The sequence below is a fragment of the Gymnoscopelus braueri genome (genome assembly GCF_963280865.1).
Source record: "Gymnoscopelus braueri genome assembly, chromosome: 12".
NCBI lineage: Eukaryota > Metazoa > Chordata > Actinopteri > Myctophiformes > Myctophidae > Gymnoscopelus > Gymnoscopelus braueri.
Genome location: NC_137614.1, coordinates 11,194,575 through 11,220,518, shown reverse-complemented (window position 1 = coordinate 11,220,518; position 25,944 = coordinate 11,194,575). Strand labels below are relative to the sequence as shown.

The 25,944-nt window shown below is 40.3% G+C and overlaps 1 protein-coding gene across 1 annotated transcript; it reads left to right on the top strand.

Moving 5' to 3' along the window:
* The first annotated feature begins 8,310 nt into the window (after positions 1–8,310).
* On the top strand, positions 8,311–22,221 carry csrp1a (cysteine and glycine-rich protein 1a). The gene is made up of 6 exons (XM_080444474.1): positions 8,311–8,556; positions 17,437–17,546; positions 19,033–19,201; positions 19,891–20,020; positions 20,138–20,234; positions 21,157–22,221. The coding sequence occupies exons 2-6, from the start codon at positions 17,438–17,440 to the stop codon at positions 21,231–21,233; spliced, it is 582 nt and encodes a 193-aa protein (XP_080300600.1). The 5' UTR covers positions 8,311–8,556; position 17,437; the 3' UTR covers positions 21,234–22,221.
* The last annotated feature ends 3,723 nt before the right edge of the window (positions 22,222–25,944 follow it).

Below are 25,944 nucleotides of genomic sequence, written 5' to 3'. Positions count from 1 at the left end.
TCACACAACAAAAAAACACACAACCACATGATCTGTTGCTTTGTCTCAGCGGTCATGCTCTTGAAACGGGAAGTGACTGAGGGATTATGGGTAGCAGTGTGTGCATGTGTGTGTGTGGGGTTGATGGGGGGGTTAATGTCATAGCTAATCTGCTGATGTCCCCAAGGCCATGCTGTCCCCCTCGGGGTAATACACTACTTCAGTCACAATAGGCCACTTGTGCCACACTGTCACCACATGGGCTGGAGGAGGGGCGGGGGAGTGGGAGTGGTCAACGGGCTGTTGATCTGCCACTGAGGGATGCTGGAAATTATGGAAAATGAACGTACAAGATTCTAAAATAATCATAAATAATAAACACATGTCTTATACTGCAGATCACTGGTTCTCACCGTCGGGTCCAGGGACCACCAGGGGTCCTGTAACTCTGAGAGAATGGACCAGTAAGGGTCCATTTGGGATCATTTGCACTCTCTCAGAGTTAAATGCACACAAAGGATTTCACAGTATAGCTTGGGGTCGAAGAGATAAAACATGGTATCGAACAGGAGATCGATCGTGGACTGATGCATGTCAAACTGGGGCTCCTTGAAATTAAAAAGGTTGAGAATCACTGTATATCTTATTATTACAACTGGCAGGTGGGTAGACATGTAGCTCATCACGAACGTAATGTTAACGGGTGCAAAAATGTCACAAACCACTTGACATCCGTGACGTAATGCTCTGATCGGCGCCACTGGATTTTCCAGAAGAATCCAGTAGACAATAAGCTGATAGAGTATGTCATTGTACTGACTGCAGTACACATAACTCATCATAAGTACTCAAACACCCTGAATTAGTGCTTTCCCAGTGTTTAAAATAACTGTGACTTTTGTAGGCAGCATGCCTGCCTGAGGAAGAGTTTTGTATTCGAAACACGTTGCTGAGTAGTCTGTAAGATTTTAAGCCAATTGTGTGTTAATTTGCCTAAACAAAAGTTGAAAAAAAAAATGCTGTTTGAAGGCATTAAAACAATTATTTTGCATTATACAGTGGTCTCCCTCCTCATATGTTATTTTTTTTCATTGGGTTTTTGGGGAACCCTACAGTATAGGACTCTCCACTGTTTTGTGTGGCACTTTTGTAGGCCTACCATAGGCTCTAGACCATGGGACTTCAAAATGGGGTCCGGGACCCCCAGCGGGTGCTCAAAATAACTACAGGGGGTCTGCCAAATCTTTGTGTGATGGGGAACATTAGCCAAGAAATAGCAGATCCACAAGCTCCCAACGCCTCGCGCTGCGAGGCGTTGGGAGCTTGTGGATCTGCTATTTTCGGAGAGTTGGAGTAGAGGGAAAAAGAAAAAGCCAACGGTCAAGTTGACTAAATATTGAGGGTTTCAAGGGTTAACTGTCTGAAAATACATGTTTAACATGAATCCAACATATTGGAACAAGTCTATGAACCTAATACAGTATCTATGAAATCTAAGAAAATGTGTAATCTTTTGTTTATCTGTGGGACCACAATCATGACTTAGATTAGTAGGACTTGTTATGGAAATGGGTGTGACTGTGTTCACTAACGTGATTCACATCCCTATTTAACTTAAACCTCCCCACTGGGCGGCTTATAAACAATGGCATGACTCTGTAAGAGGACTATGTGAGTGGATTTGACACTGTTTAAAAAAAAAAGTGTCTAGGATTAGTGATTCTCAGCATTTTTTATTCCAAGGACACCCTTGTATCTTTCGATCTTTTGATCTTTTGTTTATCTGTGGGACCACAATCCACACTGTAAATTAATTCAGTATTAATTTAGTCTCTCGAGCCAGACTGTTGACTCAGACAATGATCAAATGCTTCCGTCATACAGTCTGTGCAAAGGTAGCGCTGAAAACCATCCTGGAGTAAAGCCTCCCTCCGCTTCCATTTCGTCTTTACAGTTGTGTAAATTTGTACTTTATTTGTACTGTAAACCAAATTAGCTCAGTTTCCGGAACCGGTTTCATCACACTGTCAGAGCTGGTATCGTGGACTTCACGTCTGCTATACAATTACAATACCAGTGGTTCACAAACGTTTTAATTTCAAGTTACCATAACTCTCAGGGTTACAGACCTGTAAGGGTCCATGGACCTCACTTTGAGAACCATTACAATAAAATGTATGCAATATTGTATGAATGATTGAATTTGTGTTTATCACAACTTTTAATGAACACAAAAATTATACAATTTTTTGTAAAAGTAGGAATGTAGGAAATGTATAGTCTATTATTGTTATTGCTGTCATAGCTCTTACTACTGCTGTTGCTACTACTAGCAGTTTTACTGTTTTGACTGCTGCTGCTATTGTTGCTTTTGCTTGTACAGTATCTCTCCCTCTCCGTCTCTCTCCTCTCTCTCTTTCTCCCCCTGACACGATCAAGGCAGATGGCCGCCCACCCTGGAGCCTGGGTCTGCCTGACATTTCTTCCAGTTAACCCATTTAGACCGGGAAAGCATCTGTCATTTTAGATTTTAACCACTCTAACCATTATCTTATACTTTGGCTGTTCAAATATAGCAGATATATAAGCTCATAGCGCGGCACAGAGTGCCGTGCTATGAGCTTGTAGATCTGCTATTCGTTTTTTAAATTATGATTTTATTTTGCAAATCTTTGAATAAATATTTTTTAAAGCGAAAATGTGTATCTCAAATCTTTGCTTCTAAGTACATTTGCTTATAAATGTACAAAAACAATGTACAAAATTAGATGCATTTGGCCGCGGACCCCCATCTCAAAATATGTTGTTCCAGGGACCCCCAGAAGCAAAGATTTGATTTAAAAATGTTCGCTTTAAAAAATATATATATTCAAAGATTTGCACACATTTTCACGATTTTTCAAAAATAGCAGATCTACAAGCTCATAGCGCGGCACTCTGTGCCGCACTATGAGCTTGTATATCTACTATTTTTTAATAACCAAAGTATAAAATAATGGTTAAAGTGGTTAAAACAGAGATGCGTTGCTTGCTCAGGGTGGCACAATGTCGGGTCTCTGCTCTATGAGTATCTTGCGACAACTTGTTGTGGTTTTGACACTATAATAAAATGAACTGAATTGAATGTTATCCACTAATAAAACAAAAACCTATCATTATTCTGGTGTGTATACTGTGTAGGCTTTGTTTTGTTTTTATCGTATCACACGTGGTAATAAAACTACCTGGTTAAACGTGTAAGCTCTCTCCCTCTTGCCGTCTCCATTCCTTGGCACAAAACAAAAGGAAACTGAGATTTATGTGTAGTTCCTGAACATAAGGACACAATCTCTGCTAAGAGGATGGAGCGGAACTATGATAAAAACAATAATCAAATGATCTACTGTAATATGAGGATATTGTTTAGGGATTGTCACTAATGGTTGGAATTGGGCTCAGGCTCCAAGACAATGTTTTTTAGTAAGCTGTTTAATGGCTAGGGCTAAGATTAGAAAAGGTCCTCAGGGCGTGTTGTTCACTGCCTTAACCATTAGCAACCTGGCATCCCCGTTTTGGGCATGTAATTCAAACATTTTCAAACATTTTGCAGATTTACAATGAGTTGCACCATGACGCATTGTTAGCTTGTACTGTATATGTGCTATTTTCACAATGTTTTGGGCATAAAAACATTCCGATGTCTTAACCACTTTCAACCTGCCTACCAATGACATCATTATTGGGCAGTTTTTTTTTTTTTCAAACAAGATTATATTTAGATTTTCATTAACGCGAGAACAATGGCTTCCATTATAGCATGCTAACTTTCCAGGAATAGAAAGCCTGCAATTTCTATTAGCTTGGATTCCCCATCGATGATGTCACTTGTAGGCGGGTTTCTGACCTGTCCATAGCTCTCCTCTGAGACACAGACGGGGTAGAATAAAAGTGGTACCATATTATAATGGGCATTAGTGAGGACCATTTATATGAAGATAGGTTGAAAATGGGCGAAGTCGTCCTTTAAGATCCTTGTAATAGCAGTTCAACCACTCTGGACTGAACAGCAGGGTTGGAGACCACCAGGAGCTCAGGTTGAGAACCACTGTGCTACAGTAGTAACTCTTGTCAGTGCTGTTGTGCAATCAGACCTTTACAGTAGGGCTGCAACTATAGAACAATTATTTGTTTACCAACATTGAGACTGAATACACAGGTGATTGTTTCATGCAATCAATTCTCAACCTGTTGTTTTGGGGTGTGCTGAAGCACACCCCAGCCCCCTCTTGTGTGTTGGCTAGTGCTGCGCGCCCCAGCGAGACCTAACAGAATGGGTTTCATTTGCAACCAGTATGACCCTTGCAACCAGTGTGACGTCGTCTGTTAAGGGGTCTATTAATTATTTTCTTATCGATTACTTTTGGATTAATCAAATCATAGAGTTGAGTTTTTTTATATATATATTGACAAACCGATTAAGCATTTAAGCGCTGTTTTACCATTGTTCTTTCCATAAAAAATAAGTGTGCTCCTGAAGAGCCTGCAAGAAGTGATTGCTCTCAAAATGTAATGCCTCAACTCCTACAATTCCAAGTGCTTGTCAGGGTGGGGGGTCCCAGTTCAAATATGATTATTTTGGGGGGGTCGTGGCCTGAAAAGATTGAGAACCACTGGTTTAGACATTAAAATGACCCCAAGAAGTGTTTTAAAGTGAAATACCCCTCTAATAACTCAGGGCAGCTTGATCTCTGTAGTACTAACTACTTACCTCGGACGTAGTAGGCCTACTCCTTCTACCAGCTAGTAGAAGGATGAAGCACTCAGGAGTCAGCTCCCAGCCTCCCAAGCTGCAGCTGTTTGAGATACACACACACACACACACACACACACACACACACACACACACACACACACACACACACACACACACACACACACACACACACACACACACACACACACACACACACACACACACACACACACACACACACACACACACACACACACACACACAAAACATTGCTGTAACAATTACAGACATCAACATGTGTCATTATTAGACCCTTTTCACTGCAGCCATTTTGATACGAAATAGTAGATTTGGTAACAGGATAGGTGGGCACCAAGGAAGAGTGGGGACCTCGGTGTTAAAGGGATATTTCACTTTCAAAAAAACTTTTGGTCATTTTATCGTCTATTCAGGCTTTAGTGAGCCCCCCAGACAGTTTATAAGTTGCTAGATTTAGTATTTAGATATTTGATATTCATTTTAACAGACACGCCCCCTTCCTATACAAACCCATTATAACTTCAAACTCCATTTTAACCCGTTAGATTCATCAAAAACACCCGTCCTTGGTTCTGCTGACTCACCCTGCCCTCCTAATGCGTGAGGGGGCCATGTTTTTTCGATAACTTTTTTCATTTTTTTTATTTTATTTTTTTAATGTATTTAATTTTTTTCATTTTCCAAAAACAATATTAAAAATAAATGAAAAAAGTTATCGAAAAAACACGGCCCCCTCGCGTATTAGGAGGGCGGGGTGAGTCACCAAAACCAAGGACGGGTGTTTTTGATGAATCTAACGGGTTAAAAATGAAGTTTGAAGTTATAATGGGTTTGTATAGGAAGGGGGCGTGTCTGATAAAATGAATATCAAATATCTAAATAATGAATCAAGCAACTTAAAAACTGTCTGGGGGGCTCACAAAAGCCTGACTAGACGATAAAATGAGCAAAAGTTTTTTTGAAAGTGAAATACCCCTTTAAATTGGCTATTTTTTCCAAAATGTAAAAGAAATATATATATATTTGAAAAAATGTTTTTCAGTAAAGTAAAGTATACATGATTAGAACATGCTTAAACATTCGGCAATTAAGGTCTAATATTTCTACAATTGCTACAAAACCTGTATATGCAGTCATTTTGGGGCATAAACAACAAGTTGAAGGATAAAATTAAGTCTGATAATGATGTCGTGCATGTTCACATCGTGTGTATCTTCTATGGACCCCAGGAAGATTAGCTGTCAGCTAATGGGGATCCATTTAATAAACAATAAACAATGTGTTGAAATAACATTTTGGAGAAAATAGGTGTCCAGAAGTCCCTAAGTGCCCACCTATATCCTGTATCCGTAGGTTTTACCAATGATACTAATTTAAAGTTCAGGTCAAACTCTACCATGTGGGAAAGCCTGGTGAGGAGAGGTTATAGTATAGGTCAAACAGTGCATGTTGTTGGCTCAATGTAATCTCTCAAGAAGACACATTCTGCTAATAAACAGAAGAACGTGTCAGCACCACGGCCATAAACACAATGTTGTTGTTAGTAGGAACTAACACAGAAGCACGGCTCATCAGTGTTGCCAGGTTTAGAGAGAGAATCAAGCAACCGGGTCTATGAAAACAAGCCCAAAAGAAGCAAGCACTTCGAAACAGATATCTAAAAAAAATCTTGGAAGAATATTTTTTAAATTAGGAATATTTTTTAAACATTTTAACAACACAAATCTATGGGGGTCTCCCTGGCTTAAAATGTTTTGAAATTGGGGTCTGCAGACAAATACATTTTAATTTGAGGGTCCTTGACTTGAAAATGTTTGAGAACCACTGGTTTATACAACATTAGGAAGCAAGCAACCCGCAACTACTAAAATTTACAAGCAACTTTAAAGAAAAACAAGCCCAAAGTCGCTTATAATAAGCAGACATGGCAACACTGCGTAGCACCCGGGAGGAAGTGGACTAAGAAAGGGGAGGAGCCAAACCAAGTTCCTGTTTCTACACAAAAAAAGGGTGAAAAATAGCCCCCCTCCCCCTTTTTAATTTTTTTTACATAATGGGTTTCCAGATTGCTGTGAAAAACGAAAGGTATGGTAGTGCCCTCTTCTGCTAAGATGATGGTAGCCTATGAAGTGAATATTACTACATTTTCCAACACAAGCTATAATTCATAGCAAGATACAGTAATCTAGTAAAAATCTAACAATGATAAAAACGTGATTATATTTTTGAGTGCAGCCTACTTATTGTACAGGCATGTGAACAGCCAAGTGTCCTAGGCACTGTAAATCAGTGAGGAAAAAGGGGAAATAATGAATCCCTCCATAATGTATTTGAAGAAAGTAAAAACATAATTTAAAGAAAGTACAATTTGCAAAGTAGGCATATTTTACTATGCAGTACCCGGAATGGCCACATGATGGCGGCAGAGGTAAACCAGACCTCATTTTAATGCAGAGGACTGTCTTATCATTCACTCAACTGACCTTTAAAAGTCATTTAAAGACTCCCTGAAGGCCATGAAAGGTCACAATGCAAGAGTGAAATGAACTTGTGTTTATTAGAGGGAAAGCATAGCCGATTTAATTGCCTCATCCGTTTGAACATGTGTCAAGGTTAGCTTTTTGCCATAGATAACAAGTTATAGTCAGGGAACTTCACTCCATAAAACTCTCTCCCAACTTTCTGTGGTGACACAAACAGTTAATAGCCTAAGGGTTATCACAGTCGGTTATCTCGCTCATCTCTTACGTCAGAAGCTTGACTATTTGCTCCCACCTTACTGCTCAAGGCAATGTGCTGAGAAAAACAAAAGCAACAAAAAAAAATCCAACATGGGAATTACTTTTATAGTCCTGTTGATATGATGAGACCTAAAGCACTGGTTCTCAATGTGGGGTCTGGGGACCCCCAGAGGTCCTTGAGGGGGTTCAAGGGGGTCCTCCTCAATTATTGAAAGTTGAACCAAATGGACCCTAACAGTCCATTTAGTTCCATTTGTACTTTATCAGAGTTATGGGGGTCCAATTTATATCAAATTGGGGGTCCTTAAATATATATAAAAAAATATATAAATGGGGGTCCTAAAATATAGACTCAGGTATGTGGTCTTACCGTTGTTCTCAGGGGGGGGGGGGGGGTAGCAGTTCTCCTGCACAGGCTGGAGAACTACAACTAAAACTAACAGTATACTATATGCCTCAAAGATCAGTGCTGCATGACATTATTTTCCAGAACCCAGCATTAGCTTTGACTTAGAGGAGGAGGAGAGAGGAACCGTGCCCTGCACACATAACGCCATCTACCTCCACTTCCCTTTATTTGCTTTTACATTGTAATTCTCGGTAGTGCACTTGCCCTGTTATCATTCACTGATTAGGCATATCTTATCTGCAAGTCTTTCACAAAGGCTTTTACTTCCACATTTATTCCCCAAGTTGTCCACTCTTTTGTCCATCTTTCTCTCTGTCTCGCTCTCTCCTGAACACACCCTCTACATTCACAGCCTGTGCTGTCTCTCTCTAGTTACAGAGGGAAGCAGTCAAGCTGCAACACCCGCAAGACTCCACCCTCCTCTCACATCTGGAACTGGAGCACAGAGGCACGTACAGAACCACCAGGGTTTCAAGTTCAGACAAATAACTCTACTGCTATCAAAACAAGAACCTCGGTCTCACTAAGAGAAGCTTCTTGGGTTCTTCCACACAAACTGAACCTCACCAAAGACTGGACAACTGATCTCCCTGTAGGACTGCTTGGACTTGGGAGTCAAACCTCCAACAGCTCGAAACTATTTTCATCTAACACAGGTAGGCACCACACAAAACCTCTATTGCTTTTGCTCAGTCGCTTTCTCTCTGTCACATATTTTGGAAAACCAGAAAAGGTTGTTTCTAATTCTTGTGCCAGTGTGAAACTTTTCAATAAACTAAATCTAGACACCAGACCAGAGTATACTGTATGTATTTGCTTGTGCATTTGTTATGAACAAGAGTTCATAGTGGTGTCATACTTTTTTCTCAAACAGGGAAGTTTGCAGTAAAACAATAACAAGCTGCCTTATCAGCCAATGTTTGACAAAACCTATTATGGTTCCTGTTGTATGGAGTTAAGTTTTTAAGAGTATGGGGTAAAATCTTTCTCCGCCACAATGCTGATCACTGGTCAGTTTTATTAAATACAGTAGCATTCACGTCACACTCCCTCAAACATCACTTCCTGATTTGTTTCAAACATTACACACCTTCCCGGTCTTTTCACTGTTGTTATTTAATTGGCACTCCTGGTTAAACTGGATTTTTTCTATTTGTATGATTTATAGTTTATTTAGCTTTTTAATATAGAGTGTAATTTGTGAATGGTCCTGACAGATAGCTACTTTATACTTCTATAGAGACACTATGATGACCAAGTATCAGATGGAGAATTCCAGCAAGATGCTCAATTTATTCATTCAATAACAACAACAAAAAAAGGAGTACAATTTCAGTCCTGTTTGAATGAATTGTTGATTACAATTAAGAGTAAACATCAGTAAGCTCAGGTCAGAGTCGCCTCATAAAGGGAAGAGCAGGAAGCCACTGAAAGTGCTTTCATTATTAGTAGAACTGTACATGCCGAACCCTGAGGGTAGACGCAGGTACACAACATCCCCCTGACTCATTTCCACAATGATTGCATTAGAAACAGATACGTCACCTCCATCATCATTATACTCATAATTATACATGAGCTTCTGGTCATTACGGTAAAGGTTGACACCTGTGTACTGACGAGAAGTACGATAATCATAAGCGGTGAATCTGAAGTAGTAGACTCCTCTCACAGGTGCAGTGAAGACACCTTCAACAGAGAAAAATGATATAATCATTAAGACCTGAGGCCGATTGTACAAAGGCCTTCTAAATCAGAAGTTCAAACACTTTCAAGATTTTTCTAAAATGTAAAAATAAATAGATGTACAAGCTCGCAGCGTGGCATGAAGTGACGCACTGCAAGCTTGTATATCTGCTATTTTTGAATAGCCAACGCAAAAATCTAAAATGACTTTCCCAGTTTTAATGGTTTAAGGAGCAAGTACTGTGCAGCTTAGGTCAAGACTACACAAGACTTATCAAAAAAAAGACAGCTCTGTTTGATTTACAGCAGCGTATACTTTAGGATCAAACAAAGGGCCGTTCACACCAAGTACTATAACTATAAAGATATAGTTTTAAAAATATTTCTAACTCATGTGGATGGCCACACCACAACTATAACAAAGACATTTGGGGAACAATATAATTATAGTTATAGTTCCTGGTGTGAATAGCTTTTTTTTGTGAATGGCCCTTAAGAATATATACAAATATATACTGTATATATTTTTATCTTTACAGACAAATATTAATGAAAATGACATACATAAATGCAAGGGCGGACAATAATCTTGGGCAGAGTTAGACAGATGATTAACAAATGTTAATTATATTACAGGAGGTGAAATCAGCATCAGTACTGTACCTGTATTTTTGTTATAGCCAGAGCCGGTGTTGACATGGACTAAACTGTAGATCAGTGGGGTTTCAGTGTTGAAGGGTCCAATACCTCCTACAGTCGAACAAGCAGAGAAAGCCACTTTAGGTGTCCCTGTAAGGAAAGTACCTCATTAATCACTATGGCAATAACATGATCTAATTGAGAGTTGCAGTCACGAGCAAGAGTGTTTGTTAGCTAAATTATTTGAAAATTGATGTTTTTATAGTAGCCTACTTGGCTGGTATGAATGATCAGTAGGCTGCCCTGAAGAACTGGTTAACTTAAAAAAAGGTCTTAGGATAAGGTCACAACCAAGGGCAAGGTAATCAGTCATATCTGAAGTGGATTTGGCATATAGGCACTCTGCTGAGTGCAATCTCTCTACTTTACATCATCATAACAACGCTACCTGCAATCTCTCTTTCCAAGTCCTCTACTTTTTTCTTCTGGACGTCCAGATCCACTCTGAGAGCCATCACCTCGTTCTTCTGGTCAGCCATCTCCATCTCGCTGGTTGTTAGTCTTGCCTCCAAAGCTATGATCAATGACACAGATGACAAGGATGACAGTTTTGATGTTGTTAAATTATGAGATGCTGTTTAAAATGTTTAAAAGGTTTGTGGAAATGTCAAGATTTTCACTAGGTCACCAATTTTTTTAATATGACATTTTTAACAAAATAATCAGAAATACCATTTGCTATTTTGATCAACTAAATGGAAAGATGCCCCTCCAGTTATGCAATACCCATTATACCTGTTGTCAAAGTAAAGCACCCCTGTGTAGCCGTCTGTCTGTCCATGCCCATATGCAGTGTCATTTTTGTTGACTAAGACTAGACTAAGACTGAACAATTGCAGATTACTAAAATAGGACTAAAACTAAATGGTGTGTTATTCAAAAGACTAAGACTAAATTTGAATTTGCTCTCAAAATGAACACTGCCCATATATGGAGTTCTGTGTCAGGCATGCCCTATCTGGCCAGGCCATATATCCACGCCAGTCTATGACGTCATATAGATGACATCAGGGTAGTCCATATTAGTAGTAACAAATTGATCGATATTTTTTGGACAACCACCGATTAGACCGACTTTCCTACTCAATGCATCACTCCCCTCGGGTCCTCGGCGACACACGCGCCAAGTTTGACCGGTTGGGTGATTCTCGTGATACGCTCGGGATTCACTCACTCACACACACAAAGAGATTGTAATAATTTAAAGACAATATTGTGCGTGAAGACAATATTGTGCGTGCGTGCAAATACCGGCTTTGTCCATCTCCAGTTGTTCAACCTTGCTCTCACTTTCCGTCAGCCTGGCCTCCACGTACCTCAGCTCCACCTTCTGCTCCACCACAGTGGCCCCTAAGACGTGGACCATGTCTCTGAGGTCTTTCAACTCTGTCCAGATGTCTGGGGCGATGCTGGCGGTCTGTCTGTCTGTCTGATGGCCGGTTGTCTCTGTTGTTTCAATCGCCATCTCTCCCTGAGCCCATACCCCAGACAGGCAGAGCAGCAGCACTATGTGAGCTGTGACACACTTCATGATGAGAAGAACACAACAAATAGCCAGGGACCTTCTTTATATATAGCACTTGGTGAGAAGCCGTGTGGGAATGGAGCACATGTCGTTTGGGAAAATTTACGGTAAATAGAGGATCCAAGGACTCTGATAAGTCTGATAAGCTCAAAACATACTGTGTATTCACAGTGGGCTCTATTAATACAGCACCCATCTTTGAGCTTTTACGACAGACACAGACTGTATCACAGTTTAGCAGCAGGCATACAGAAACTAGCCTATCCACAAGTTTCCTAGGGCATTGTGGGCATCACTTCCTGTCGATTTGATATGCCGATACCTGATCAAATCGACAGGAAGTGATGCCCACAACGCCCTAGGAAACTTGTGGATATAATTGTGACCGAAAATAAACCTGTTGATGATAAATGTGTCACACTTACAATTAAATGTCTTCATTGTTAAGTACGTCACCTTGCTAAACTAATGGCCTAAGTCATTTTTTGAGGAAAATTATATTTTTGCCTAAGTCAGCTCCTCATGACACTGGCCACGTCTGGTAAAATCGCCGATCTCCTAATTGAAAAGGATCATGCTGTTTACTCCCCTTTTAGTATAATGGCCTAACCCCCTAGTGTAACTTAGGCCAAAATAGGCATTTTTTTGGCCTAAGTCACATGGTTTTGTGACTTAAGCCAAATTATTTACTGATTTAGGCCATTTTGTATTTTTTTTTTGCTTTTTTGGGGGGCCTAAGTCAGATTTAATCCTATTTAAACCTATTTAAATCTCTTATGTTACATACCTGACAGACAGTGTTATTTCTATTTAAATAGTCATAATTTGTTATAAACATTTTGGGTGAAATGATTAAGAAATATATAGTTTTGTTTTGGATCAGTTTTTTATTTTTCCTAAAGAACAAAAAAAAATGACTTAGGCCATTAGTTTAGCAAGGCGACGGCTATTACATTTCTTCATGTTGACGTTGTCTGGGCCTGGGGCAGTGGTGACAATGCCATCAGAAGCCAGAAATCATGTCCTCTTCCTCCATGCAGTTGCTCTGTATTTGTGAGGCCCATGTCCCTCTTGAGCTGATCTACGTAGGTCAGACTTCTTCTCCCCCTCGAGACAGCAAAGAAAAACTAGAGGGTGGCAAAAAAGTAACAACTCACAAATTGTAGATCTGCAATTTTCCACATTTACAGTGGTGCAATGCAGATGCAAATCAAATGTTATAATTTACATTGCACTTTTATGAGTGTACAGTATATTAGTACCACAGAATAATAAACAAGATTTGTCAGGTAAGCCCTTGACACAGACATGGCTATACAGTATGTTGAAGAACAATAGAGGCCAACATATTGCTGCTGTATTCTATTGTAACTTCATGTAGTACATTAGACCAGTGGTTCTCAACCTGTGGGTTGGGACCCCCAGGGGGGTCCCCACATGATTTTGCGGGGGTCCCCAGATGACAGTAAAGTGACAATTTAAGGACTTTTAAGACCTTTTTAATACCTAAAAAAAAAGAACCACCAAAAAAGACCATCAAAAGTAATCAACAAACTATACTATAAAAACTGGTCAAACATTGGCCAAATTGTCATAATAATATAAGACAGAGGCAAAAAAAAAAAAAATAGCTGATCTACAAGCTTGTAGATCGGCTATTTTCACAATATTTATCTGTGGAACCGAGTCAAACTAAATGTAATGCCTCAACTCAAATATGATAATTTTGGGGGGGTCGCGGCCTGAAAAGGTTGAGAACCACTTAGACCTTCATCAAGCATGCAAAATATTTGTCCCTTGCATAGTTAGATTGCCTTATAAAAGCAGCCTGCTTCCAAAAGTTGGAAGTCTCAAGCTTTTTGTGGCTGCATATCCCACTCACAATCACTGAGTTTGGTGTCCAACAAATGCACATTAATAAGAAGCGTGATGGTCAAAGAGAGTATGTCCATGTGAAATTAATTTCATGCTCCTGTTAGGAAAGTGTAGGAAAATGATTCCAACAGGAAAACAAATGGGCACTTGTGTTGGTGGTGACAGAGCTCTTACTAAACTAGTTTCTAATTTCTCCTCCTAAAGTTTGAGATGTAAACATCAGCTCATTTGTCAAAAGTGAACCATTGAGTAAAGTGAACATATATATTATAAACACATCCAGCACATTCTCATATGGTATAATCTAATAATAATATCATATAAAATTAGCTAAAAATAATATACCTTGTTGGTGCCAACAGAGGTGAGGTCATGTTTAATTTTGGGGCATGACGGAGAGTGACGGAGTATTAATTATATCTTCTTCTCTCTGAGTCACAGAATCATGTTTGAACCATTGAATTTAATTAATTTATCAAAATAAATAACTATCTGGCACAGAAGTTGTACCCCATTCTATTCCACCTCGTTTGTCGCGATGTGACACTATCACACACAGCCACCGTCACTGGTGTAAAGTATCTAAGTATATGTACTTAGTTACGCAAAGCGATGAGTTGTGAGCTTGTAGATCTGATATTTTCAAACGATTTTTATACATCACGAACTTGGACTGAAATGGGACATACTGCATAATGAGTAATTTTACTTTTTGTACTTTAAGTATATTTTTATGCCAATACCTTTGTACTCTTACTCAAGTAAATTTTGAACACCGCAGACTTTTACTTGTAACAGAGTATTTCAACATTGTGGTATTGATAATCTTTCTTAAGTAAAAAATGTCAGTACCTCTTCCACCACTGGCCACTGTCACGGCATGTCACCCCCATTTCCCTGTGCCTCTGTCTTCAGGGTTGGTTCACCTGTGAAACTCACGGCTGTGCCTGATGCAATCATTCCCAGAGTCTATATTTACCCCGTGCTGACTTTCATTCAGTGCTCATTTATCTGTGAGAGAGTTGTTTTTTCCCCCTAGAAAGCTGTAGTTAAAGGTTTGCCGTTTTGCCAAGTAAAGTCTGCTGTAAGCTTACTCCCTCTTTCCAGTGTTTGTGTTCAGCTCATGGGTCCTATGTGGGTTTGAGCTCCTGACAGATATATTTTGAGGTTGCAGATCAAACTCTCGAACTGTTTTGTGTTTTATTCTTTTGACAGATATGTACAAAACATATGATAATGTATAATGCATTTTTATCAATTAAAAACTTTAAGCACTATTAATTTTAAGCAAGCGACACAGTCATGCGACAAAGTATAAATCAGGCTTAAACTGTAAGGAGTCTAAACCAGTGGTTCTCAAAGTGAGGTCCAGGGACCCTCAGGGTTCGTTGAGGGAGTTCCAAATGGACCGTTAGAGGTCTGTTACTCTGAGAGTCTATAAAATGTTACCAAATGGACCAGTCCATTTGGTAAAATGTATACACTAAGGGTTATGTAGGTCAGTGGACCTTTTTGGCTCAGGTCACCCCTGTAAATAACTTTTTCATCCACGTCACCCCTGAATTACATTGTTACTTACTTACTTACAGGACCCTCCATTTATGTCATATTACGGTACTTAAAAATGTAAATATTTCCGCCTAAGATACAGTATGTCATGAGGAAAACTTGAGAGAATATCAATTTCCATTTGGGCAGGTTGAAAATAATTCTATACTTTTATGTTTAACCACTCTGGGTGGAACAGCCGTCAAAAATAGCCGATCTACAAGCTCACAACGCATCGCGTTGCGATGCGTTGTGAGCTTGTAGATCGGCTATTTTTGACAAAGAGATTTGGTGTAGGTCCAAAAGTGATGTGGATCAATTCCAAATATTATCAAAACATTCTGAGGCACCCCTGGACTGGTGTCATGGCACCCTAGGGTGCCACGTCACCCACTTTGAGAAACCCTGATGTAGGTCCTTGAAATTAAAAATGTTTGAGAAACACTGGTCAAGAGCAGTGGTTCTCAACAGTTTCAGGCCGTGACACCACAAAATAATCATATTTGAACTGGGGACCCCCCCCCTCCCCTGACAAGCACTTGGAATTGTAGGAGTTGAGGCATTCAATTTAGTTTGACTAAATATTGTGAAAATAGCAGATCTTTAAGCTCGCAACGCGAGGCGTTGTGAGCTTGTAGATCGGCTATTTTCACTATGTTTCCCTCTTTCTTATATACTTTGACAATTTGGCCAATGTTTCACCAGTTTTATATGTTTGTTGGTTATTTTTTATGCAGTAATGGTCTTGTTTCGTTTCTTTCTTTCTTTCTTTTTTAAGTATTAAAAATATCTTAAAAGTCCTTAAATTGTCACTTCACTGTCATCTGACTCTCAGGTTGAGAACTACTGGTCTAGACAAGCAAAGGAGATCACATAACATAGTAAAAGGTAGCGGGCAGGGAAGTGGTGGGAGGCTTAGCGTAGCAGACCGACAGGAATGTGGATGTGGACACGCATCACAAGAATGCAATGGGAGGGTCATGCTGGGAAACACTGGGTAGATATGGGCTGGATTCCAGGGATCGGCCCGACCCGACCACAGATTTGAACTTATACTCTGCAGCAAGCAGTGGTGTAAAGTAACTAAGTACATTTACTCAAGTACTGTACTTAAGTACACTTTTGAGGAGTTTTTACTTTACTGGATTATTTCCCATTTTAAATACCTTTACTTTTACTCCACCACATCTCAGAGGCAAATATTGGACTTTTACTCCACTACAATTATTTGACAGCTTTAGTTACTAGTTACTTTGCCGATTTAGATTATTATCACAAAACATACATTAACCACTTCAGCCCTATATTTCGGCCATTTGAAAATAGCCGTTCTACAAGCTTGTAGACAGTAGACAGTGCAGTATTGATACTTTTACTTAAGTAAAAGATGCGAGTACTTTTTCCACCACTGGCAGCAAGTCAACATACAGCATGGCTTTCACCCTTTAATTACTTTATTTGCAGTACTTTCACTAACTGTTCTGCTTGCTTGTCCACAAATGCCAAGAATGTTATTTAGTATGTTGACACTATGTTGACAGTTTTCTTTGCACTCTATTTACTTGGACATTTACCCGTATAACATTGCTTTCCCTGTCAGTATTTAAATATCAGTGTATGCACCTTGTTTGTTGACTAGGGTTCATGCCAATTACTCTGATCTTGAACTTTGTAAGTTCCTCTGGATAAGAGTGTGCTAAATGCCTAAATTGTAACTACAGCACTATAATCCTGTTTCACTTCTTTTTCCAACGCTTACAGTGATCCTACAATTTAACAAACCCTCAATGACTGAGCAGAAAATTACAGTCTGTCCATGGCTTGACGTAACCACAAGTACAGGCAACCAAATATGGATGTTTAATAGGTTACGATAGCTTGCACACACGCCACACACACACACACACACACACACACACACACACACACACACACACACACAAACACACAAACACACACACACACACACACACACACACACACACACACACACACACACACACCATTATTTGCTGTTTCACAGGAGAAACAAACAATGTGCACCAGGAAAGTCCTTAGTATCAATTTATCAATTTGTCACTCCATTTGTAACAGTGTGTGTGTGTGTGTGTGTGTGTGTGTGTGTGTGTGTGTGTGTGTGTGTGTGTGTGTGTGTGTGTGTGTGTGTGTGTGTGTGTGTGTGTGTGTGTGTGTGTGTGTCCAGGATGCCGTTGGGAGGAGGAAACCAGTGTGGCTGTTGTCAGAAGACAGTCTACCATGCTGAAGAGGTTCAGTGTGATGGGAGGAGCTTCCACAAGTCCTGCTTCCTGTGCAGTGAGTAAACCCCTCCCCCCTACTTCCTGTCATTGTCACCGCTGTGACCTTTGAATTACCCATACACACTACATTCAAGTCAATATGTATACTGTACATAATGACCTTTGATAGCCTCTATATTGTTCCTACATAATTTAGTATGTATAATAGTTGTTATGCTTATCCATATTTTCTGAATTTATTATGTATACAATTCTAATAACACAATGAAACAATCACCACATAAAATTCCTTGTATGTGCAAATTTCACCTAAACAATTCTGCTACATGGCAAATTACTCAATTTAACTACTTCAAACCAATTCAAACTGGCATCCCTATTTTGGGCATGTCATTGTAGGCAAAATGTGTGTCCACAATGTCAAAAGCAGATTTACAAGCATACAACACGTCACATCATGGTGAGCTTGTAGATCAGCATTTTTTTCCATATTCGTGGTACGATGACGTACATGTGGCTTAAGTGGTTAAAAGTAAGGCCAAGTGACATGGCCAGCACTATAGGAAAGTAATTTAAAAAAGCATGTTGGTGAAGGATAATTAAAGGGTAGAAAGTATATAAAACATGGGTTGATTCAGACAGACAGACATGACCCAGCCTGGTCTTCTTTCCCAAAGACTCATTAGATAAAAAATTTGGGTTCATGGAGTTGAGAGCTGACTTGTTTGTGCTGCGGCAGCCGGCAGGGATTGTGTGTGTGTGTGTGTGTGTGTGTGTGTGTGTGTGTGTGTGTGTGTGTGTGTGTGTGTGTGTGTGTGTGTGTGTGTGTGTGTGTGTGTGTGTGTGTGTGTGTGTGTGTGTGTGTGTGTGTGTGTGTGTGTGTGATTGGAACTGGCCGTTCTTGTGATGGAATTCATATGAGAACATAATACCGTATTATTATTTCAACACTGATTCCATATAAGGCACAGGTTCTCAACCTGTGGGCCGGGGCCCACTGGTGGGCCGTGGGGATATTGCAAGTGGGCCCTCCAAAAAAATATGTCAATGATATAACAGTACTATTTAAAAGAAATTATGTAAAAAATGTATGTCATGGCATTTTTTCTTTAAAACCTTTGTGAAAAGTGATTAGTTTTTCTTGTAATATCTGTATTAAAATTGCTTTCTAAATAAACATTTTCAAATCAAATACCGATAACTAATAAGTTAAAGTATAATATGCTTAAGTTGATCCAACTTAAGCTGGAACACAATCAATTGATCATTAAAATAAACATGCTCTGAAAATGCACACGGCCCTGATCCAGAAAAGGTTGAGAACCACTGATGTAAGGATCCCATCTAATGCAAATATCTGCTCAATAATAACACACACACAAATACACACAGAACGAACACACTAATACAAGTCATTCAAAAACCATGTGCCTGTGTGTGTGTGTGTGTGTGTGTGTGTGTGTGTGTGTGTGTGTGTGTGTGTGTGTGTGTGTGTGTGTGTGTGTGTGTGTGTGTGTGTGTGTGTGTGTGTGATTGTGTAGTGGTGTGCAGAAAGAACTTGGACAGTACAACAGTAGCCGTTCACCTGGACGAAATCTACTGCAAAGCGTGCTATGGGAAGAAGTATGGACCAAAAGGCTATGGGTACGGCCAGGGAGCTGGGACCCTCAGCATGGACAAGGGGGAGTCCCTAGGCATTATACACACAGAGTGAGTAAGCCTCGGTTATACTTAGTTAGCGTGCTGGTGTCGTGCTCAGTAAATAGCAGATCTACAAGCTCACAACGCGTCACAGATGTATAATCAGCGCACATGCATGCACACACACACACACGTTTGTATTACTATACTTCAGGACATCAAAAGTTTAGGATGGCGATTTTATGAACGCCATTTTCTTAATATTTTGTTATTTAAAGCCTAAAATAGCTGATCTACAACCTCATAAAGTGCTGACACCGACGCCTAACTAAACCAATGTCTAATCCTATAATCCCAAACTGAATCTTTTCCTCGTTGTCAGCTTATTTTTTTAAACCATAGAACAACCGTTTCTCCTGTGAGGGCCAGGAAAATGATGGTCCTCACAATGCTATTTCTCAAATTCTACCATAACTGTGGGGACATTTGGCCCTCACAAGAATGGTATTACAAGAACACACACACCCCTCCTTATCTCATTATGTTCCATAGCCTAAAATTCCCAAGCTCTCTCTCTCTCTCTCTCATTTTTTGGGTGAACTGCCCCTTTAAGAGGGGCTCATGTGCACCTGTTTGTTATATGGACAACAAACAACCTGTAGCATCTTGTCTCCCCCCCCCCCCCCCCCCCCCACACACACACACTGTTTCAGTATTTCTATATGACTTGCTACTTTCTTTCTCTCTCTCTCTCTCAGGCCTGCTCCTCATCGCCCCACCAACAACCCAAACCAATCCAAGATGGCTCAGAGATTTGGGGGCTCAGACATTTGCCCACGCTGTGGCAAGGCCGTCTATGCTGCCGAGAAAGTGATTGGAGCCGGGAGTGTACGAAAACACGCTTGCATACACATGTATATATACAGTAGTAGAGTATTATGCTCAAATGCAGTGCACATGCACTTTTCACATCTTATCTTATCTTTTTTTTCTATTTGCTTACAGTCATGGCATAAGAACGGGTGTTTCCGCTGTGCCTTGTGCGGGAAAGGCTTAGAGTCGACAACATTAGCTGACAAGGATGGAGAAATCTACTGCAAAGGTACCACACCACTATCACTACCTCTACAATGTCATACTATGCACTAAATCACTGTTTCCCAAACAGTGGGATGGGATCCTTTTTTTCATTTCCTACATCTAAAATATATATATATGTATTAGTATTAAACAAAAAAATCTATCAATTAAACCAATTGGGACAATTTTCTAAAGTATTTCATAAATAAAACCAGAAAATCAAATCAATTGATTCCATAAATATTTTTTTTTAATTTTATTTAAGAAGTTGTGAAAAGTTGTGAGCTTGTAGATCTGCTATTTTCACTGGGTCCTGGGCAAAAAACTATCCAATTTCTCTTTTAGGTCCTGAGCTAAACGTTTTGGGAACCACTGCACTAAATAGTCTACTCAGAAATGTCAGTACACAGACATTACTGTATGCATAGAGTATGCTGCCACCTACTGCTACTGTTAAAACATTGCAGCTCGCATGGTATCAAAGGAATTCCTCCTGTTGTGTAAACACTGTAGACCAGGGGTAGGCAACCTTAGGCACACGTGCCAACATTGGCACAGGGTAGGGTTATCACTGGCACACTGGCATAAGTGTGAGAGAGGATTTTTATACAAGATTATTCTACAGTCATTCATACTCTGAACTCTGACTGGAGAGGGAGTCTGAGTCCCCCAAAAGTCTGATGGTCATTACATCCTGATCAGTGAAAGAAAATGGACAATCAAGTATCTGTTGGAAATATTTTGTGGTGTTATAATTGAACTTAATGTTGACATGGCACACTGACTAAAATTAATAAAACATGGCACTTCATGTCAAAAAGGTTGCCAACGCCAGCCCCTGCTGTAGACACTAAACAGCATGGAGGATCTGACAACTACAGGAAATGTCAGGAATGCAAGTTTTTATTTAATCATTCATGACCTCACCTTTCATCTTCTTCCAGGGTGTTACGCCAAGAACTTTGGTCCCAAGGGATTTGGCTTCGGGCAAGGCGCCGGAGCACTGTCACATGCTCAGTAGTAATGGACATCGCTCTCTACCACAGATGTACATGGACAGACAGCCACCCCTTCCAAAAATACTGCACTACTATCACCTACCTGAAGAGGGCAAAGGGACACCATAACAACATGAAATATTACAATTACAATGTAGGCATTTAGCAGCAGACAGCAGACATTCACACAACGACTTACAAACTACAAAGTGCAAGATCGGAGTAAATGGCATAAACTCTACTCAACAAACAACAGGGTAACCAGTCAAGTAAATAGAGTGCCAAGAAAACAATTTAGTGCTACAAAGTAACTGATTGAAGGTAGACATCAAACCTATAGCATCTGTCTAAATAACATACTATCTGTTCAGTTCTAAATAACATATTTAGAAACAAGGGCACATCATGGACCTAAACCATCCCTGCTTGATTCATAGCTCTTGTGTGATTCATCATTTATATGCTTTTAGGATATAATATAACGTTTCTTTACTTTAAATATAAACACTGTTTGTATGATTACCACTGATCTCTAGGCTACCTTCCTTTCCTCTCATCATTCGCGTCATACAGTGAGTTTATCCTTCACCTCTGAATCTGTAGGCCTACTATGTGTAGGTGTGTATGTACATTTTGAAACATTTTCAGAAATAGTGGAAATAGACGATCTACAAGCTCACAACATGTCACATTTTGTTACAAATCTTTAGCATGAAATATTAAGTGTGGCGTTATTTTGATTATTGATATATTGACCATTGTCAGTCATTTCTTTGTGTATTTAAGTTTTTTGGTTTACAAGGGAGAAAGGCCACACAATTAAATCATTAATCGCAATTTTGTATGTTATTTGTTATTTGTATGACAATTAATCGTCAAGTAAAATTTCATAATCGTGACAGCCCTAACTATGTGTGAATGTATAACACAGCTAAGGCAGGTCTCTCATGAATATAATGTGCTTTCTGAACATGATCATAGCATGATAACAATAAAACGGAATGATGATCACATTATTTTCCCTGTCAGCATTAAATATCAGTGTGTGTGTGTGTGTGTGTGTAAACAAAACTCTCTCTCTCTCTCTCTGGCTGTGTATGCAACTACATCCACTCTCTGAGACAGAGAGTGTATGCAGAGACTGGGAGTGACGCGAGAGAGAAGCATGTGAGAGTGAGATTGTATATAAACATTCCAAGGAAGGACCATGTACTGGGAGTCATTCCATTCATAACAATGACGTGATGCAACCAAAACCGACCTGCCCCCTCGTAACACTGCAGTGACTATGTATGACAAGCATGAGTCAGGCCAATTACAGCATCACACACCTCAACACCCTCCTCGCCCTCACCTTGGCTTGTCTGGCAGATCTGAGTTTAGCCGGGACTTTCTGGCACCGTATTACATTGGTTTGAGTCACACTTAAACCCCATATGGTTGAGTGGAGTCCCTCAGGGCTCTATGCTAGACAGTGTATTTAATGTTTTTGTGGGGGAAAGCTGTCGCTGAACATAGACGATCGAGAAACTCACAGAGGGTCGCGTTGCGACGCGTTGTGACCCTGTCGATCTGCTATTTTCTGGGGTTTAAGTGGTTAAAGCAGTGGTTCTCAAACTTTTCTGGATCGGCCCACTTAAAAATCTTGAAAGTATTCACGGCCCACCCATCTGACGTGTTAAGTGGTCAGATGGGTGGGCCGCATGCATTCTCAGGGCGTGTTTATTTTCATGATCAATCGATCGATTGTGTTCCGTCTCGGATCAGTGGAACTAACGTAGTATGATGACATCAGGGTATGTCTATCATATCAGTATCACAACCAATCAGTATCACAATGAAAACTCGCTGACTTAATGGACAATGACTACTTTGTGTCTATAGAGAATTAAACATCTGAGCAGACAAAAATGACACGCAGACTAGTTCCCCGAGACTCCATTCTGGGGCCTCGTCTGTTCTCCCACTGGCTCATCAGGGGCGCCGGATTGGACCAGGGCACTAATAATGTCTGATTTATACTTGGTTGCAACTTGCGCATTGTGTTGCACACGGAAAATAGCTGATCTACAAGCTTCTACTACACATTGCGACACTGGCAATAGTTGTAAGTATAACTCAGGCTTACAGGCAACATAAGAAAACTGGGCCCTTTTGTGACGGGCCTAGTCTGAGGAACAACTCGGCCCTTTTTAAATTAAGTATCCTTAATTATAATTGCATCTACCCTGTGCAACAGCTAACACATACAGAGCGCTCAGATTGATATGAGAGCGGTCAAATTGGGCCAATATACATTACAAACATTGCTGCAGAGTTGCAGTTGAAGTGTTTGTTGCTCAAGCCACACTGCGTAAGTGTTATGGGTAGGGCTAAATAACACAGGGAACTGGCAAACACCAAGAATGACTTTTTATTCGATTCACAGAACGGAAACAGAGAGAGAATAGCCAGGGAGTGGAAAATGGTGAAACAAAAACATACAGTATTATTGATTGACGCTTCACTTGCGTCATTTGGGCTTAAAAAAGTTGAGTTCAGCTCAACAACAACTGATTTGTACTAGCACGTGACGTCCATCACACGGCGACATGTGGCGGTTCATTCATAAACGTTTGTAGCCTCATGTCACTTGGCTTCCGTTGAAAATGACTTGTAGTAACCGCTAGTGTGTAAACACATAAAACCCTGGATGTTTTCCTACATGTATCTGAAAAATCGGACAATTAATAAGGATCAAATATAATATTTAATCAAATATTTAAAATTATCTGAATGTAGCGTGGTGACACCAAAAACTAGATGGGCACAGAGACAGTTAGTTATGTCATCTCATCACTCATAATATTGTGGCTTTACTCTCTCCTCCCACCACCACCCCCCCTCCCTCTTTCCCCCTCATACACATAACTGCACCCATTTGCCTTCTTCAGTCACCCTTGAGCCCTCAACCTCCCACTCACATTCCAACCCGAGAGAGAGAGAGAGAGAGAGAGAGAGAGAGAGAGAGAGAGAGAGAGAGAGAGAGAGAGAGAGAGAGAGAGAGAGAGAGAAAGCAGCAAGTCATATAGAAACACTGAAACAGGTGTGTGTGTGGGTGTGGGGGGGGGGACAAGATGCTACAGGTTGTGTTTGTTGTCCATAACAAACAGGTGCACATGAGCTCCTCTTTAAGGAGTAGTTCACCCAAAAAATGCCTTATTTTCTATCAATTACACACCCCATGGCCGTGGCCCGTGAAGCCTTGAATTCATGGAGATTTTTTTTGTTTTTGTGGCATTCCTGAGCCAATAATCTGATAACCGGGTCATCGGTCAGTGGGACATTCCTAAACCAAATTATTGGTTTAGGAATGTCCAAATTATTGGCTTAGGAATGCGACAAAAACAAAAGATCTCCATGAATTCAAGGCTTCATGGGGTGTGTGTAATTGATAGAAAATAAGTCTTGTTTTGGGTGAACTACTCCTTTAACTTTTATTGTGCAGGGTTGTTGTGGGCTACACACAATCCATGTCAGCCAAAATAATTTAACTTAAAATAATGCATTTGATGATTCTGTGTGCTCGAGCACTGAATGTGTGTGTGTGTGTGTGTGTGTGTGTGTGTGTGTGTGTGTGTGTGTGTGTGTGTGTGTGTGTGTGTGTGTGTGTGTGTGTGTGTGTGTGAAAATGAGTTGACAGACAGACAGACAGACAGACAGACACACACACACACCAGTGGTGGAAAGTAACTAAGTACATTTACTCAAGTACTGTACTTAAGTACAATTTTGAGGTACTTTTACTTGTTACTTTACAAGTTACTTTGTAGATTTTGATAATTATTACAAAACATACATTACCCACTTCATTTCGGTCATTTGAATATGGACGATCTACAAGCTCACAATGATGCAATGCATTGTGAGCTTGTAGAGCTGCTATTTTCAACAACAACAAAATGAAACAATGTAAACATTTGAAAACTTGTGAACTGGGGACATTCGGCATAACACACACACACACACACACACACACACACACACACACACACACACACACACACACACACACACACACACACACACACACACACACACACACACACACACACACACACACACACACACACACACACACACACACACGCTAACGTGTAAACGTCACTGTGGAGGCGGGGAGGCGCCAGTGTAAACGGAGAAGGTCCGGACAGAGAGAGTAGAGCCTGGGCATGTTCAAACATATCCAGGCAGACCGGCCAGCCTGCTGCCACAAAACACACACACACACACACACACAGGCGTACAATGACACTTCTTTTCCCATGGCAGCCTTCATTATTATTATTGAGAAATTAGGCCACTATCTGCTGGGGGAGAACAACAACAAGAAGAACACATTACCTCATGTAGGACGCGGAGGAGGGAATATTGACAAGATCATCTGGTGGCATTTAGATGATCGAATGGATTTTGGTTGTTTAAGTTCTCTCCCATAATAACCTGGAGAGAGCAAGAAGCAGAAGACCAGGACTATTGTATCCCCTGTCAGAACACTGCTGGGGGTCCTCACTGTGACAGGTCAGTCAGTAGGAAACGACAGCAGTGATCACACAGACATGTGTGTGGGGAGGAATTAATTGGCATATTCGACTAAATTGGGGAGGAAAAGGGGGTCATTTGTTTTTGTCTACTCTCAATTTAGGGGAGAAAAAAGGGGGAGGGGGGACACTACTACGCCTACCGTCGGGGGGT